This window comes from Lepisosteus platostomus, chromosome 3 (assembly GCF_059453375.1).
Source record: "Lepisosteus platostomus isolate fLepPlt1 chromosome 3, fLepPlt1.hap1, whole genome shotgun sequence".
Classification (NCBI taxonomy): domain Eukaryota; kingdom Metazoa; phylum Chordata; class Actinopteri; order Semionotiformes; family Lepisosteidae; genus Lepisosteus; species Lepisosteus platostomus.
Genome location: NC_142613.1, coordinates 10,487,841 through 10,506,691, shown reverse-complemented (window position 1 = coordinate 10,506,691; position 18,851 = coordinate 10,487,841). Strand labels below are relative to the sequence as shown.

Here is an 18,851-nt window from a genome sequence, read left to right as displayed (position 1 = left end):
AACTCTCCTTTATACAGTATATATAATTTCCTTGTAATGTCAATGTAGTGCTTGATTAAAACAGGGTTGTGCATTTCAATCTGAAATTAACTCCAACTCTTCAGTCTTTTTTTTATTTCCTGCTACTTTTTCTTCCCCTACCAAAGGGACAAGAGGTCCTTATTAAAGTACTAATGACTTGCTGCAATGTGAAGATCCTGTCACTGGCATTCTCACTCCCTTATACCTTTTACCCTGCGTACAGTATTCGAAAGCAATGGTGAGTTACAGTACTGCAAAGTCTTAGTCTGTGATGTTTATCATCCTGCCTAATGGTTTCACTGCAACTGTTAATATGTAAAAGTCGATGTCTTTGAAAATAAAGCAAGCTGCCAAAAGATTTCTGTGAAGCGAAAAGAAATTCTGAAGTCTAGCATGGATACAAATTCAGCTAAAGGGGAGGTGAAAAAGGTTTTCTTATGGCTGGTAGTTCCCTGCATTGCAGCCATGGCACGGTTCTTAGAAAAGTAGTGGTTACTAAATCCAAGCATGGGGATGACTGTGACTACCGGTTTTCATTCTATCTTAGCTTTAAACCTCTTAGTGCTTATTAGCACTAAGGTAGTGCACAGTAATTAGCACTAATGTAATTTTTAAATGATCTGCTTGCTTGTTTAGACTTTTGGTTTACTTGTTTCTGCACTCAGTCCCAGATTTCTAAACTAAATAGTTGTTCGAGGACATACTGTACAATTTACAACAAACAGGCACAGGTGGGATTGACACTGTGCCAGACACACCCATAGTAAGGCTTTTTCTGCAGAGGTCCAGTTGGTTACTTCTCATGCAACACACAGGACAGGTCTGATACCCCAAAAATACTCCAATTTGACTTTTTGAGAGCTGACAGCAAGCAAGTAGATAAATGGAGTTTTAGTATAAAATTGGTAGGAATGTTTGATCCTTATCTTGCATTCTTCTGCTTGCCTATGTACTGTATATGCGTCTCGCACCCTGGACTTCCTGTAGCACATCTCTCTAGAGCCTCTCCTGCCACCCCATCTACACCCCTGCTGCAGCTCCCTGGCTCAGTTCTCACTGAGAGGTGGGGTGTGGACAGCCTCTCCCTTCTGGCAAGGTTGCAAATTTCCTCTGCCAGGAGAGTTCCTCCAAATACACTCTGCGGATCTCGTCTCACTCAGCTTTTATGAGGAGCTCACAGAACTACTGAACTGAAATTCGTCTGTGATTAATAACTCGGCTGGAAAAACCAGAAGGCACTCCCAAGACTAGGGTCTGAAAGCACTGTTACAAAACACCGCCTGTAAACTCCAGAGCCTTGGCTATAACTAGAGGAGACAGCGTATAAGCCATTAACTGCAGGATAGAATCATATAAATGTGCATTCCTTTATTCAAATAATGTAACTGCGTTCACAGTGCAGTCTCCACAGAGGTTCAAGTCTGGGGCCTGACAGTACTGAGCTGCTGTCTATGCATCCTACTTCAACATATCCTTTGTTTTTAGAAGACTGTGATTACTTTTAAATCGTTTCTTAACCTTGTGTGGCAGTCATGCAGGAGATTGTTATTCTACCCATTTTTGTATTTCCAGTCAGATTGGTTTGTCTTGTTTCCCTCACTGTCTGCAATGCTACATGTTAAATTTGGTTTTAGATTTTATCGTGCAGCAGCCTGAGATCCTTTTTCAGGAAACCATTGTGTAAGTGAAAATATGTGAAGCCTGACTGGTTGCTTTGTTGCCTGACTGACTCCGTGTGCTGAGGTCCCGGGAAACGGGGTGACTAGTCCACAGGGGCTCTGGAGTGCGAGATGGGCAGTACTGGCATGCAGAACTGAGGGTCCACCAGGCCCTAGGAAAAAAGTGTGATCCATCGCGAGAGATTTGTATTGTAGCCAGAAGAGCAATTTTGCAGTCTATAAACCTTCTGGACTGAGGCAGCTCTTACTCTTCCACAGTTCATCAGATAATACAGTATATAAACACACAGCCTAGTAACTAACCTTCAGAGAGTTAACAGAGTCCACACTCTCTGAGCTGTTGTCATGGCGGAGATGTTATGTGGTATATTTTGTAGGGTCAGCGTGCTTTTCAGAGCTCTTTCAGACCATTGGTTAAGACATACAGTAGCACTGCATATACTGTATGTCACCTAACTGCAACTTGTCTATTTGGCACAATATTAATTAAAGTGAATCACTAGTTTCTTTTATTTTTTTCAGATTGGGGAACTACTATGAAAAATCATCCTAAAGACATAAAGATCCAGAGAGGCATAAGTAAATTTCTACCGTTGTATAATATTGCAGAATTATATGTATTTAGTTCACAGAGCACGTAATGCAACAATCCAGTGTAAAAATGTGGCAAACAAATTTTTAAACAGGAATCTGCATCTGGAAGCGTTATGCCCCTTTGTGAATACAAATAGACCTTTTCAAAACCTACTGTATCAACGGGGATTGATTTACAAAGATAAAAAATGTTTCTTTACTTTAGGGCTACGTAATGCATATTAACCTCCTGAGATGTACTCATTAACTCATAGGAAGCAGCAAAAATGCAGTATAGGGACAAAGTGGATTTGCAGATAAAAATACCAGACCATCCACTACAGGGAAGTCTTTTTTTAAAAGTGTATATAGTGGACCTTAGGGTAACTTCAGTACTCAAAGAGTTGTGGGAAATGACTGAACAACATCCTCAGACCAATTATCTGCTAGCATCCGAAAAAGGAAGATGGGTAGATTGAGCTCCTCTCATTGTACATTTTCTTCTATTCCAGTAGGTATCGTGTATTTTTTAAAAGCAATTTGCAAGAAAAAGTTCATTACAATTTTGCATTGCTTTCAGGAAATGTAATTTAAAGGCATGTAATTTCAGTCAATCACATCTTGTACAGTATATCCAATACACTGGGAGTGAAGAACAGTCTTTTAAATTCGGTACCAATGTAAGTGTACCAGCGTCATTCCTGAACCAGTATCTGTACAACTGCTATATAGTTCATAGTAATCCTGGGTGTTGAGATATTTGAAGTATATGACATGTGATGAGTAACCCATGTACTACCTGTGACATCTGCAGATGGACAGATAAAATTGTCATCTGATGGGATTTTTTTGACATCCAGTAGAATGGGAACGTTACCCAATTGCAAAACATATTCAAATTATTTAGGCCACATTGTGCTATACTAGGCATAGAACAATATGGTCTGAGTTTTTATGTAATTTGGTAGGAAAACAGGAACTTGCATAGCTGTTTATTTCTTTTCAGGTTTTATGAAGTGAACGCTTTTGTACAGAATGTGACTGCTGAAAAACAAAAATCATGTGTTGTTAAATAACTGTTTCTTTCCTTTGCACTCTTAATCAAGAAAACTAAAAGAATCCTCAAATATTCAGCACCCAGGTTAGATTTATAAGACTCAAACTGATATTTATGGAAGTAGAACTGTACTCAAAAGCTCATAATTTTCCTCTTAGCTCAATCACTGTATAACCTACTGTCCAAACCCCAGGCTACAATACAAAGGTTTAAAAATAATTCCAATGAGAGGGCTGGCTGGAGTAAATCTGGGCAACAGGGCTTAGGATATTCTGGCTATTTGCAGATCATATGCAAGACCTGTAACAGCTGTCCAAAAGACCCAAGACAAGAGTTTCCAGTAATTATGGCATGCCTTAAAAAAACAGGACTGTGGGACTCTAAAATATGTGGAACAACAGAGATGATAAACTACATTGCCCTGTCAGTTTAAAACAAGCAATTCCTAAATATTTCCAGATTTTCTCAATGTATTTTCTTTCCAATGAACGATGCTGCCAGATAAGGTGGTTGTGTATTCCATTTTGTGTCCAGTGCTGTGTCACATTACTCTTTGTATTACTTTTGTTTTCCTGCTCATTTTAATACACCAGAGATCTCCATCTACTTGGAGACTAAAATTTCTGTCCTAACAGGGAGACTCCAGCTAAAATTTGTGAGCCAAGTCTTGCCAAAAACAGTTCTTAACTATTACATATCAACATTAGAGAATAGTTACCGTGTACAGTAATAGAATTTGAAGTGCCATTAAAACTTGAATCATCTGAAGTGTTATTGTATGTATTTTCCTAAGAGTCAGTCACCAAAAGACTATCTACCTATGTGTATGTTACTAAAATAAAGAAATAATTAGACCTTTGCCTAAAATGATCATAACTGTGAAATTCAATTCTAATACTGTACATATGATCTACCCAGAAGCTATTTAAAGATGCAGTGACAAGTTAGCTAATGTAGATGGCGACTCGGTCTCTAATATATTGTGCAGGTCACGGGATGAAATTGTACACATATATCGCATTACATTGTGCTGTAAATCAGGAGTTCGAAGTCTGGTATGTTGAACACAACAGGCTGGGCTCTCTGGAAAACTAAATGCTGCTGCTGGACTTTACCACTGCCTGTGCAGGGGTGTATGTGTCTGTGGTCTGAGGGTGTTCACTCCCACTGTCGGCGTGCCCCACAGTCAATCTGGGAGCTGGCGGGCTGCAGGAGATCGTTGTAGGGGACATGAAGAGTCAGCACACAATACCTGCGGTCCAGGTCCGAGTCGCATGGGGAACAGTTAGAGTGAGGGTGCCCTTTCTCCTGCAAGAGAGGGAGAACAGGGCCCAACATGAGCTGTGTGAATGGCCCCCCTCTTATGGATAACTATTGGCAAAGCTAGAGTTGTATTCAAATGCAAAGTTGTTTTAAATGGGTAAAACAATGTAGACACTTTGACACTGACCACATGCAAAAAAATGCCAAAATTTTCTTACAGGAGGGTATAGGTCCGCAACTCCTGCAGGTTTTGCCAAATCAGATAAACCATCATTTATACTACAAATAATAAACACATTTTTGCCTCATGATATAAACACAGTTGGGTGGTAAGATGGCTGCAAACGTTACTTACCGTCCAGCCTCAGTGAGTCAAGGAGAGGGGTGGGACTGAGGGGCTCCATGGGAATCTTCACAGGTGGGGAGGCAGGAGGCTTACGCTAGAGGCAGACAGGGGAAGCAGCCAATTGGCATGCGGGAGGACAGGGGGAAGGAGAGGAGGGACAAACAAGAAAAAAAAACAGGAAATGTGGCAAGCCAATCAACACACAGAAGGGGAAACCGTGACCCAAGGGAATCAGCTCACAAGGAAAGAATAATGTGGCACTCAGGGTCCAATGCAAACAGAGAACAAGGAAAGGAATGAATTCAGGAATGTTTCCGGAAACTAAAGAGCAACCAGCCGTTTGTGTACTGCAGCTTCCGATGGGTTTACAAAGGCCTTAAAAGAAGCCCTTATATGCTGTGTAAGTCCTCAGAGGCTGGAGAGGATTCTTGTTCCTATTCTAATCAAACCTTCCAATTTATTGACCAAACTAATATATTTTGAGATTGATGAAATGAAGGACTGTATCTGAGGCAGAAGCAGGTAGAGACCTAAAGAGCTAAAGGGCGGCTCTGCAGTGTTCCAAGTACTCTTGTACAGTAATTTATAGTGCTGAAGAATTGAAAGGCTTGTCCTCTCAGCTGAGCTTCTTGTGTCCTCTGAATTCCAACATTCGCTTTGTATTGGCTTGGCTGGGGGTTTTCAATGTGTTGATCAAGATTACTTTTCATGATTTCAAAACTTTACCCTAGTCAGTGAGCATAAGCTACTGTATAAGTCTTTTCCAGGCCTGACTTGAATTGTTGAAATTGTCCAGTCAATGAAACGATCAGACCAGGTAAGGAAAGGTCTTATCTGGAATGAAAGCTCACAGACTTTGCTGTATTGCGTATAAGCTAGGCTTGGCAGCCATGTGCTAGTTTAAGAAGTGTTTGCAAAAGCTTAGTGCAAGATTGTTACTTTATCTGGCATTCTTGCTGTGCTGTAGCAGCCCTAATTAACTCCAATTTACATTACAGTACATTCATCTACAGTACATCTTCATTTAAATACGGAGCCACTTTAAAGCAAAAAGGAAAAAACTAAATGGTTTCAAAGCAAAACATATATTCTGTTGGTATGTCAGACCTCATCATCACTGTTATCCCCTCCTCCTCCTTTGGATTTCTTCTTTTTTTTCTTGTCTTCCTCCTTTTTCTTGTCTTTCTCTGGCAGGATGTCATCCAACCAGGCGAGATCGTGCTGGGAGAACACCAGATCCAGCATCTTCCTCACCACGATCAAAGCCAGAATCTGAGAGAGAGTTTTATACAGACACTGCCTGACTGACTGAGTAAAAACAGCATCCTAACACTTTCTTTAAAGGTCAAGCAGTGTTCACATTAACAGGTGAAGTTCAAACTTGATTGAGTAACAAAGAGGGATAAACTGCAAAAAAAGACCAAACAGATGAGGAGAGAAAAGGTGAGCAAAAACAGTAAGCAACCTTATGAACAGACAGGACCTGAGGAATTGTGTGATACTGTGCTTGTAATCACCTTGAAATTGTAATAAAACTCTACAGTTTGTGTAACTAGCTGCTATTCTTTTGATTACACCTTGTTGTTGAGTGACTGTTGCTAAGACAATGAAGAAAAAGGTTAAGAGAAACCCTGAAAGAAGAATCAGAACAGGTGCATAAATATATTAGCAAAATAAGTCAAATTGTAGCCTTTAAAAATAAATCACAGGGTTATAGTACTGATTTAAGGCAGTTTGAGGTTGTATCTATGACATTTTGCTTTTTATAATCTGGCAGCCTCTCATGCCAGAAGAAGATATCATGTGTAAGAAATTTCCCTTCGGACAGCTCTATTTCTGATGACACTACAAATAAAATGTATCCGTGCTGTAAGGAAGAACGATGAAGTGAGCATACAGCGGGAAGTACAGGGTTTTTGTTCACGGCTCGGAGATCTCTCACCATGACTGGGAAAATGATTGCCGCCACGGTTGACTTGAGAACCCACAGGACAGCCAGGCAGATCACCTGCACAACTGTGAACAGGTGAACCCTTCGCAGAGGGACATGGCGCAGGTATATGTAGTCTGGCTGGTGCTTGGCTGGCATCAGGTACAGCTTACACCTGTCCCAGAACTGAAGGACCACACAGATACCACCATTGGTAAAGCAGAAAACCCAGATTCCTCAGCCCAGCACAAGCTGAGATATTAATAATAATAATAATAATAATAATAATAATAATAAACTTTATTTTATATAGCGCCTTTAAAGGTGGCTTCTCAAAGCGCTTTACAGGATGACAATAACAATAAATAAGAAGACTACAACAATAAATAAGAAGATTTCACAAGATATTCACAGAGCAAAGCCGGCTCTCCATTTCTCCGACAGTGATTTGCCATTTCAAGAGGTCAAAACCGAGCAAGAGTGAGTTTAGGTATAGAATAAAGAAATGAACTTAGAATTTCCTTAAATTTCCTGGAGTTAGACAAAGAGGAGGCTCTTTTAATATTGAAAAGGAAAACGTTAGTGAGTATGAAGTAGAAGGAAAACAATCTGGAATTCAGGTGTTGCAAGGTGACAGTCCAGTCAATATTCTGATTTAACTAATTATGTTTTTGATTGGTCAAATCCCATTTTTTCTCAGGTCTCTCCCTGAGAATCAAAGCAGTGTGTAATTATTTCAGAGAACCTACATTCACTTTTATTGCCACAGTCAGTGTCAAAACCATTACTGAAATAAGGTTTCTTTTGAACTGGAAAAACTCTAATACTCCCATTGCTAGTTAGTTTTGAAGAAAAGTACTGTTAGACTTATGAGTCTGGAACTGATTTCACTGAAAAGCTGTAACATTGATTCATTGAGGCATTTGTGGGCTAAAGCGCATTGTAGAGTGCTGTTAGTTATGTTTCACAAACGTCACATTGCTTGAGTGCCCTGGAGAACAATGAGTTGAGGAAATGTGTCCTGCAAATTGCAAAGTCAGGAGAGAACGTCTGTGACGCACCTGTATTCCATTGAGCGAGGCCACTCCCATGTAGAGGAACACACCATACAGCACAGGCATGGGGATGTACTGTGAACGACAAGGGGTCAGCATGGGAGGTGAACACATCTCATAAGAACCTGTTCACTCCTCACATCATCAAGCGGTTTCTGGTACTTCCATCTAGTTTGCTGCAGTGAAGGGAATTTTCATACTCTGTTCATCTCAAAGCCTTTCTATGTATTGTAAAAAACATATTGATATTAAAAATGAACATATATCAATGTATTATTAATAAATAAATGATATGTTATTGGTGCAGTAGTCACATTATGTGATTTTATGTAATTTCCATCTAAACACATCCTCAGTTTTCACCCTTTGAAGTGAAGAATAGCAACATCCAAACACAGCTCAATACTCTCAATATTCTCCCATCAGTAAGATGTTTGATGTTATTACCGGCAACATTTTACGTGAGCCTAGGGCTACAAAAGCACAGCAGAAAAGAATAATATATAGGGGAGTTTATAAAATATAACCACCGCAAAATACTTTTCATAGGCTGAAGATTTTTGTTTCATCCCTTAAGGGTTCAAAACTATCAGGCTGGTCTTGCTTTCAATACCTCATAGAAAAACATTTTAAAGCAATCGTCGAAGACCTGAAGCAGAGCTTTTTAGTATTGGTATTTGGACAGATAAAACATATTCACCTGGAGAATGGGGGCCATGAAGATGGAGACTCCAGTGAGAACAAACACCATGATGCCAGTGAGCCTCTGTTCTCTGCAGCCCAATGACCATCAGACAGAGGAGAGAAAGCATTAAAACTGCCAGGAGAACGACAGACACAGATCACCTCCCAGGCTGCTACAGCAAAACCTGCTTGCTCTGCCCTCCAGGAGGACAGTCAGTTTGAACTAGTGCTGTTTCCAAAGAAGGAACCCATCAAGTGTGGACTTGGAGCAGCGCAGTCATCACTTCCTGATTTACTGAGCCCTATGTCTTTTGGAAAACAGGGTATTCAGGTTGGCAAAGGTACGGTGCAACACTGAAGTTTTTCTATAGGTCTCTCCCTTTTCATTCTCCACTCCTCTTTCATTCCAACAGAAAACTTGTTGTCCAGGTAAATAATAATTAATAATTGCTTACATAGTATATAGCGCTTTTCTGGACACTCAACACTTTACAGGTAATGGGGACTCCTCTCCACCACCACCAATGTGCAACATCCACCTGGATGATGCGATGGCTGCCATAGTGCACCAGAACGCTCACCACACATCAGCTATGAGTGGGGAGGAGAACAGACAAATGATGGGGATAGATGGGGATGAATCATAGATGGGGAATATTAGGAGGCCATGATTAGTAACGTCCAAAGGACAATTTGGCCAGGACACTGGGGTTACACCCCTGCTCTTTTCGAGAAACACCCTTTGAATGACCACAGACAGTCAGAACCTCAGTTTTACGTCTCATCTGAAGGATGGCACCTTTTTTTTTTTACAGTATAGTGTCCCCATCACTATACTGTTTTTCCCAGGAGGTCTCCCATCCAGGTACTGACCAGGCTCAAACCTGCTTAGCTTCAATGGGCTGCTAGTTGCGAGTTGCAGGGTGATATGGCTGCTGGCTAATGCAAGATACTTGCTATGCTGGTATTGACAATCTACTGTAGGGCTGTCACAGACGTGTTTGTGGGGAAAACTGGAATGTTACAGTTTGGGGCATGTTCACTTTAATAGGGAGTGATATGTATTTGGATGGTATGTCAAGGCTCCCACAAAGGATGAAGGGACAGTTCCTCACCGGACTCCCAGGAACTGAGGTTGCTCCCCAGGTGCGCTGGACTCGGTCTCCATTTTCAAGCTGTCAATGTGGGCAATCGAGATGACGGTCGCGGCCACGTACCAGGGCAGGCCCATGAAGGAACACACCGCCATCAGTACCCCAACCCAAAACAGGTCCAGGTGGTATCCTCCTCCCTTCTGCAGAGAGCGCACAGAGGTGCAGCATGTCACTCAAAATGTATTATAGCATCCCGCACCCCCCTGCTTTGGACTGTACCATGACCTTTTCCCCTTTACCAGGGCCACTCTTTCCTCTTCCTCTCCTGTTCTCCCTTCTTTGTCATTGTGTCTATTCAGCATATGCTCTACGTTTTTTTCAGGACATCCAGCTATCTTCCTGCAGTGACTAACATGCCATTCTATAAATCATAGGGCAATAAACCTCTGTAAGCATGTTTCTCCTTCTGGGCCCTGTCTTTCAACACTGCCCACACTAGGAAACACCAGCATGCAAAAACACAAGGAGTTCCCACAATAGGTAACACACGAAGACTAACCAGCTACTGTATGTTATTCCCGTGATGTGTTCTATGGCACTGCACAGCCTCATTTTTCTCTCAACTAACTAACAAAAATCAAATAACAAATCCTTTCCAGTTTGAAATTATTGCCGGGATTTTAATGTGCTCAACGGCTCAATCTGTTTATCTCGCTGTTTTTTATCGCCTCCAGGAACACGAAACTGACGGAAATGCTGTGATATCTACATGGGTAAACGCAGCCACCTTGAGCTTGTGCTCCTTGCGGTTGACGATGACGGCACTGATCTGCTGGTCCATGAAGATGAGGATGGTCACGAGCAGAGCAGGGAGGAAGCTGGCCAGGTACACCCACCAGGGGTTCTTCCCGAACGGCAGGACGATCCAGCCCCTGCCTGGGCGTGTGGGCTGAGGAATGACACACACTGCACACATCACACCACGCACAAACATTCTCCAGCTCTGGAGACTGTTGCATGCAGCACTGGTATCCACTACACTACATTGGGCAATCTTTTTTTTTTACTTTGACCCACTGTGCCCAGTGATACCATTACATCCATTCCCGCATCTAAAATGTACAACAAAATTCATCCTCACAGTTTCCAAGCAATCAAGAATTAAATAAGCCTCTACAGTACTTCCATCTTGTGGTTATAAAAAATGGTGAAATAAATGTCTAATAAGTCCTAACAATGGAACTGATGTCTTACAATAACTAACATTTTTCCAGTTGTGGTCAGAGCTAATTATATTCCTACGTGACACTGCTGCATGAAAATGTGGCATGCCTTTACAGTAATTCTGCTGATTGAAACAGTAGCACTAAGAAAAAATCAACATAGTCCTTTACAATCATAGGAAAGTTAAATCAAAAGACATTGACAAAGAACATGAATAAACATGACATTAGCTTGTTAGCAAGTGAGGATGAACCCTGTATGCAAACAATTCAAAACAATTCAATTCAAGGTACAGTACGTCCGGGCCTGCTTTACTTTTGTCAGCTACAGTTATGCAAACCCAGTGTTTGAGTTGGCAACACGTGATCTTGTTTAACAGCAAAACACTGGATAGCAGATGTATGTTGTAGCAACACCTGCTACCAACACATTGCCAGCAGCATTTCTGCCTTCACTTGTCACATTGGTCTTAGCAATGCTACTATTAACTTAATCCCAAGGCTAAAAAATCTGACAAAATGCACATATACCTGATGTTCAGAGATTCAAATGAAAGAAGAAATATTGATTAGAATGGACAAAATACTGACAGCCTGACTCTCTACTGCTGGTGCTGGAGGTTGTCTTTGTCCTGTTCTTTCTTGAGTCATTTCTGAAGCAATGGGGAAGCAATAAGTATCTTGCGAAAATCAATACCAATGAGGCCGAAACTCCCCCTTAGAACCCCCTTGAGTGTTAGGTGTTCCTGGCCCAAGCAGCTGTAAGGACCAATCTGAACTAAAACAGCATACCATGGGCCTTTCACCCACATTTTATTTAAAAATCAATTGTGGTGAAAATTGAAATCCTCTAAAACAACCGTCACACTGCATTAAACTATCAGCCACCTGCCCCAGTATTGTCATACCCACCTGAAACCTGGAGCACATTGCACTGGCAATTCTCAACATTGATTTTGCTCCAAATCACACTACTGTCTCTTAAGAAAGGGGTGGTAGTTACAGTCATCTGCCACTAGAGGCCACTATGTGGCTTCTAATTACATTACTGTACTTGTTAATAGTCCTGCTAGGGGCGAAAACCTGGTAAAGGGTTTAGAGTTTCGAGACTTTCATGTGGTAAATAAGGGGCATGCACAGGGCTGGGAGGGGTGCAAAATGCTGTTTTATTCTAAGACCTTGTAAAGGCCTACACTAAACCCTCTTGACATTCCCTTCTTGGGAATGATTGTGGTCTTTGTGGGTTTTTGTGTGTGCAGGTCTCCAGGACCACGCTGGTTGAGGGGGAGACTAGTATAAACCAGTCAAAGGTTCTGGTTATATTTATTTCATAATTAAATAGCCCATGATTTCTGATGAAAAGACTTTTTGACACATTATAAACTAAATCTGCTTGAACCGTTACACACAGTAGCTCCCTGATGTGAGGAGTAGAAGAATGTACATTAGCATTGCGGTATGTACACTAAGGTAGGAACTTAACTCTTACCTTGAACTCTGTGGGCACAATGAGTTTGGGAGTATTGAGCCCTGCTAGCATGTCTATACCCACAAACATCATGATAGACACGAAGATGGAGAAATCGCTGATTAGTTTACGTAGCTGGACAGGACAGACGGCGAGAAAGGAAGAGCAGGAGAGAGAAAAAGAAGAAATGATGACAGAAAAAAATGAAGAGGTTAGTATTTCTCCCTCAATTTGTCAATGTGAGCATGCTGTCGTTGGAGAAATTTCTTAAAAATGTTTTTAGGTTTGACTGCACTGTTCCAGTACAGTGATGATTGCTTCATTGATATTACATAAAGCATCTTTGATGAAATATCTTCCCTCGCTTTCTCATTCATCTGCTAATGTGTACATAAAGGGTTTGGGGAACTTACATCTTTCATTATATTTGTTTTTTGTTGCGTTACATTGCGTACTTTTCATTATAACAATGAAACAAATGTCATCTCACTTTTAATATCACCACATATACAAGTCATACCACATTTTTCAATTAAGTGACCAATAATTGCATAATGCTGGTGGATGTGATCCAAGTATTCAAAATTTTCAAAGACATTAAAAATTTCAACCCAGTGGATCTCTTTAAAGTATACTATGAAGCTCAATTAGAGGACACACATGGAAAGTATGTAAAAGAGTATTTAAAACTGAGACAGGAGGCACTTCCTTATAACAAAGGGTTGTGGGAGTGCTGGACCAGCCATGCTGTTGAAGCCGATACTCTGAGTTCTTTCCAGGAACAAATCCTTCAAATCATCATGTCAATTAACTACTAACTGCCAAATAGGTAGGATGGGCCAAATGTAACCTTTCTTATGTTCTTATTGATGCCTTTTCTCAGGCTGACATGCAAAAAATGTAAATAATAAGGTAATCTACACTGTCATTATGGTTTGATTGCTGAATGATTGGATACTTTTTAAATGATGATCTTTGTAATTACCCGGTTTGTCAATCAGATCATTGAACCCCAAGACACCACCAAATAAATAAATTGAGGTCTCCTTACTGGGGAGTTGACTTTTGTTTGACAAGTAAAAAGGTACCTTGCACCTTTCTCCAGAGAAAACATTATTCTGAAATAAAATAAGCCTTCAGTCTGCGAAGAGAAGTATGCTCTTCCAAGAGAGGAGGAAGATCAGATCACCATGCAAGGAAAGGGGACAGAGCAGATGGTGTAGAAGAGGAGAGGGACTCAGACCTTGATCTCTGTGGGCACGTGCAGTTTGGGAGTGTCCAGAGCCAGCCAGTAATCCACCATGCAGAAAACCAGGATGGAGAGAACGATGGAGAAATCACTGATCAGGGAACGCAACTGGGGAGGAAGGAAAGATGGAGGGAAAGGGAAGCAGAGTGAGGTGTGTAAGAAAATAGAAACAGGTGGGGGAGTGGGGTTGAAGAGTGAGAAGAGTGTGTAGAAAGAGGAACAGGTAGGGTAGACAAAGAGAGAAGAGGAAAAGGGTGGAGAGGGGATCAGGGAAAGGAAACAGGACCAAGTACAAAAATGAAGAGGAAAGGTTGAGATTGAGAAAAGTGCGGAGAAAAACAGATGCAGAGAAAGAGGGACAAGGAGGAAAGGTGGAAAGGGAACATCAGGTCAGGGCATGGAAGAACACTTTTCCACTCTTAAAATGACATTCCTCAAGATCTGATGAAGTCCAACAAATACAAACACATGAGATACACATAAAACTGAAACCACTCAACACCCCAATTCATTACTTTCTGTCCTAACTTATTCCCCTCATAGCAATGTCCTTTAATAATCCCACCCCATCTGCCCGAAATAATATCACAATGGTGTACTTCTCCATCCCTTCCTCTAGCAACAGGCCTGGATTAATTAATGTGCCCCCAGCTTAAAAGCTGTCCCCCACACACTGACCGGCAAACGGAAACAAAGTTTTTCAATAGACCCACTTTAAAATTGCCGTAGCTGAATTGAAAGAAACACACTGCTGTCACAGAGAGCATTATTTTAAGATGTCTGGTTGCTGAAAATATGTAAACAGTTCCACCAAAAGAAACTTGGTTTAGGAAAAGAAAGGTGAGGAAAGGATAGGAAGTATAGTTCCTGTGATCTGAAATGGTTCTCTTTGAAACTGCATTCATGGTAGAGCTGTGGAGTCACAAACTTCAGTAAATTCCTTCAATAAGGTCCAAACTTCAAACAAAATGGAGATAGACCCTGATTTTCCCAACTTCCATAGCTGCTGTGTGTTTTTGAACACAGCTGAGAGTCACCGTTGACTGTGTGCCTTCAAAATGATCTTGAGGGATATTGGAGTGGCGCTAATGATTTTGGCTTCCCGATCAACTCTGATGCCACAGAGGTCTGACATCCTGCAAATAAATTCAATCAGCAGCAATGGCTTTGATTTACTCATCTGACCTCTGGTCTTAAGCCTGCTTTTCCATAAGACTGCTCTTCTCTGTCTGGGTGCCTGGGCTCACCTTGGTGGGGAAGTAGCGGCTGGACTTAAACTTCTTCAGTGTGACAGTCATGGTGTAGGTGCCGAAGAAGAGGATGAAGGACATGAGAGCCAAGTCGGGGACATACTTGCAGGTCTTGCCCACCAGACTGCCCCCATACTTCAGACACTCCTTCTTGCTCAGTTGGCTCCAGTCCAGCGCTGTGACATTGACAGGATTGTACTGACAGGGACACACAGACACAGAGAGAGAAAGAGCGAGAGCAACAGAGAGAGAAACACAGAAAAAGAGAGAGAAAGGGGAGCCAATAGCATAACTCAGAGTAGCACCTTAACATCCAGGTCACTCACAACACATGAAGCCAGCAGCCCTCTGTTGCAGCCAACAGTCCAGGATCATGCTACTGTATATGCAGTCTATGAATATATGCATGTTCATTGCCATAGATACCAAACTATTAACCTGACATCAATGAACCTCATCTCAATTAGCTTCCAGTCATTTGTAAGTTGCGATGTTAAGATGCTTTAAAAACTAAAGCTGGTCTACATCATACCCGTCAACACATTTTCATACTCTTTTGTATGATTTACTGATTTCAAACATTTAAAATCCTTAAAACTCTCCAACGTGGGGGATGTACCCCCCTCCTGCATATTTCAATACATAGAAAGCTATGCTTCCTGCACTCGGGATCAACATTAAAAATAAAAGGCAAGGCTACTGTCAGCTTTCGGTCTTCATCATCTCTGAAACGATGAAAGGCCACAAGACACAGAGTCATCTGTAAAACGCGACGTCTGCTACTGTGTGCTGCTGTAGCAGGCCGGCTGTAAAGATGGCGGAACTGTCTATTGTTTTCAAAGCCCTTCCAGAGCTCTGATGCGCGCAAGTGATCATGCAGATGTGTCCGCAATAGACCCTGCACGGCAGACAGATCTGCTGTGGTGCCTGGGTCTGCTCTGACGACGGAGTGGATGTTGTGTGTCTCTGATTTTGAAGGCAGATCCTATTCCTACAGTAGGGCTGTGAGCAGGCTGGGGTACCGGAGCACAGCCGCTTCACATGCCTTCTAGATCGAGCCTCTTGCCCGTCTTGTACCGCCAGTCGCTCCCCTCAGTGGTTTCAGCTAGCCTGAGCAATGGCTGGTGCCTGGGGTTTCCAAATATATTCGGTTGGAATTAAAAAAAAAAGACTCCCTACTGTACATGTCCAGATTCCAGTTTTAATTGAAAAGGCTATATGGAAAGGAATCGAAACATGGAGGACAGAGGAGTTTCTGATTAAACCTGAAGCGATGCAGCTAAATCTGTCCAGCACAAAACAAAGCAACTTACCACAGAGATATTAGTGTTGTTTGGGGCCGACAGAGCTGAAACATTGAAGGTCATTGTAGCCACTGTTTAAATACAAAACAAGGATAGGTTAACATTCATTAATTGTACGTTTCAGATACTGTAGATGTACTAGATGTACTTTTTCCACAAAATGCAGACATCTGTGGATGTCTTGGCAATATTTTGGGATGTATTTGAAATGTAAGAAAAAAGTTGTTCAGCTGTTTCCTCCATTTTTTTTCTGGATCACATTCACCATCTTTGTTGCATTTGTAAACCTTTGTTGCACCCTAAAATGGACATGATCAAAATCACATTCTACATGCGGAACTCTCTTTTTCTTTGCAAGTAAAACAAGTAAAATGATAAGTATAGTAAGATTTTACTGGTAATTCTAATCCTAACCCTAACTCAAACATAAAAAAGCTGTTTCTGGCATTTCTGTAGACTACATTAATTCTATATTTTAAAGATCATTTGTTATAATATCAATAATGACATACTTTTCATGTGATTATGAGATAACTTGGTATTTTTGTCCTTGATGACAGTGATTTGCTCCAGACTGCTTTTTAATAGCATGTTACAAAAAAAGCATAGAAATTAAAACAGTGTCACAGCAGATGCTTTTACAGTAGTGAATAGCTAGCACACTGATTGATTCTGACTACATTCTGGTTCATTAAACCACAGTTTCAGCTCATTAATTCTTAGTTTACATCTAATTTCTCTGCTTTTTTAAGGTGTTACCAAATACTCAGGTATCTTCAGTTTGATATACCACTCTCTTTTGATCATGTGATCTCATTTGGTAATGTGAGATGATCACAGTACAGAAATAGCCTTAAAGTCAGAACAGGGTTAAGGAGGGTGCTGAAAGATACCATTTCATATGCAAACCAGAGGTGGATCCTGCATACAGCTTTAGAGAAATGTGAATATTGTGATCTGTGAGCTCATAGTCGCATCTGATCTTCAGACAGGCTTTTTAATAAAAGAGTACAAGTGGCATGGTCAATTTCTGCGGGGCAATTTGTATTTGGGATCCAGATCTGAATCTTCAGGTGATAGCATGTTTGTTCAATCACACTCAGCACCATAGCAGGACAGATTATGTCAGAGCACATTTTGCAGAGCTGTAAATAAATGTGATACTCACTCAGAATTAATAGCAGCCGAAATGTGTGTGTGCAGCAGAAAGAGACATGGTACAAATCAGTTACAACAGTTAAAAATCACAGACATTTTTAAAATGCAACTACATGGAGGTCTTTATATCATAGGACACTTCCTTGGGTTTTGGAAAAAATACCAAAACACAATTTAGTGGTAAACTGATTCTTTTGCAGTCTGTTAAAGACAAATCATTGAAAGAACTTGTGATTATTTATGATTATTACATTATGGCAGAAAAATCTAAATTTCCTCAAAAACATAACACACAATAATTCAGACATAAAGACCTCACAATATCTTACGTCTATACATTTTACACAGCCACACCAACCCAATTATTATTATCTTTTAAATATTCCTTAAGGTTCAAGCATTGTGGTGGGAATATTTTGTGCATGTAAGAGAAGAGAACCTGCAACTTCAGTAAATACAGTATGTACAAAATGACAGATAATAAGACAGCCTTTTCATTTTTCAATACCTCCTTGGTGATAAAGAATTTTGGCAAGATGAGACAAAAATCTACATCTCAACATTTTGTATAGTGGAAGACAGAGGTCAGGTATGAAGCAAGATTAATGATGATCAATAATGAAGATTTTTTAAGATACACCCCCTTTTTGACTCCCTCAAGTGGAGTCAAGCTTGAAATACATCTCATTATGGAGTGATCTTGAATCTCCAGAGATGAATGAAATCTCTGAATGCCTCTATACAGATAAGCAGATACATCAAGCAAAATACATATCACCCCTATTTGTGCAAAGCTGGCTAAAAGGCACAACACTGAAAAGTGTCCAGTTACATTTCTGGAGAGATTTTAAGTGTTTGTTCCTTCAAAAGTTGGAAGGATAACAATTTAAATTTCCTAAGGTACAGTATGCTCAGGATTTAACTAACTTTCTATATAGAGTTCTGCTAAAATCTACTTGCTTTACTGTTTAATTTATTGATCCACCAAAACAGCTTTAGGATGGAAATATCAAAATGGTCCATATCTTAGGAGTAATGAACCCCTTGGGACTGTAATTTTTGGTGAGCTCAAAGATAAGAACTTGATGGAATTTAGGGTGAGTGAATTGACTTGGAAATCTCTTCGATCTGTAGTTTTACAAATGTACAAATACGAATTGAGCACACTTATATTGTTTTGGGTTGCAGAGATACAGCACACAGATAAACAATATTAATAAGCAGTTTGAGTTTAATTAAAATGTATATTCATGCACCAAGAAATGTATACAAGTGGCCGTAAATGTACTGTCTAACTAATGTAACAAAAACATAGATCCTAAAGTTATTTAAGGTTGTAAAAGCCTTTAAGACTTTAAGACTAAAAGGGGCTGAAAGAACTGATGTTTTTTTCTAGAAAACCACCATGAAACAGAAGTTTCTAAACCAAACTTTTGAAAACTCCAGACCCGATTTTCCACTGTGGGGAAATTATGGGCAAACTGCCCAAATAATTAA

At 40.6% G+C, this 18,851-nt stretch overlaps 1 protein-coding gene across 6 annotated transcripts in view; it reads right to left on the bottom strand.

The window, feature by feature from the left end:
- slc4a5a (solute carrier family 4 member 5a) overlaps window positions 1-18,851 on the bottom strand; it is a 49,516-nt gene that overhangs the window by 4,081 nt on the left and 26,584 nt on the right. For 2 of the 6 annotated variants that reach the window (XM_088624448.1, XM_088624450.1), the window contains 10 exons: window positions 16,206-16,267; window positions 14,890-15,090; window positions 12,415-12,528; window positions 10,490-10,651; window positions 9,724-9,902; window positions 8,625-8,697; window positions 7,931-7,999; window positions 6,882-7,055; window positions 6,047-6,211; window positions 4,583-4,638 (listed from right to left, as the gene is read on the bottom strand). In XM_088624448.1, coding sequence (XP_088480574.1) covers window positions 4,583-4,638; window positions 6,047-6,211; window positions 6,882-7,055; window positions 7,931-7,999; window positions 8,625-8,697; window positions 9,724-9,902; window positions 10,490-10,651; window positions 12,415-12,528; window positions 14,890-15,090; window positions 16,206-16,267 — 1,255 coding nt within the window. Of the gene's footprint in view, window positions 1-4,582; window positions 4,639-4,948; window positions 5,034-6,046; window positions 6,212-6,881; window positions 7,056-7,930; window positions 8,000-8,624; window positions 8,698-9,723; window positions 9,903-10,489; window positions 10,652-12,414; window positions 12,529-13,636; window positions 13,751-14,889; window positions 15,091-16,205; window positions 16,268-18,851 lie in introns of all 6 variants that reach the window. The other 4 variants (XM_088624447.1, XM_088624452.1, XM_088624451.1 and 1 more) reach the window with 3 other exon arrangements.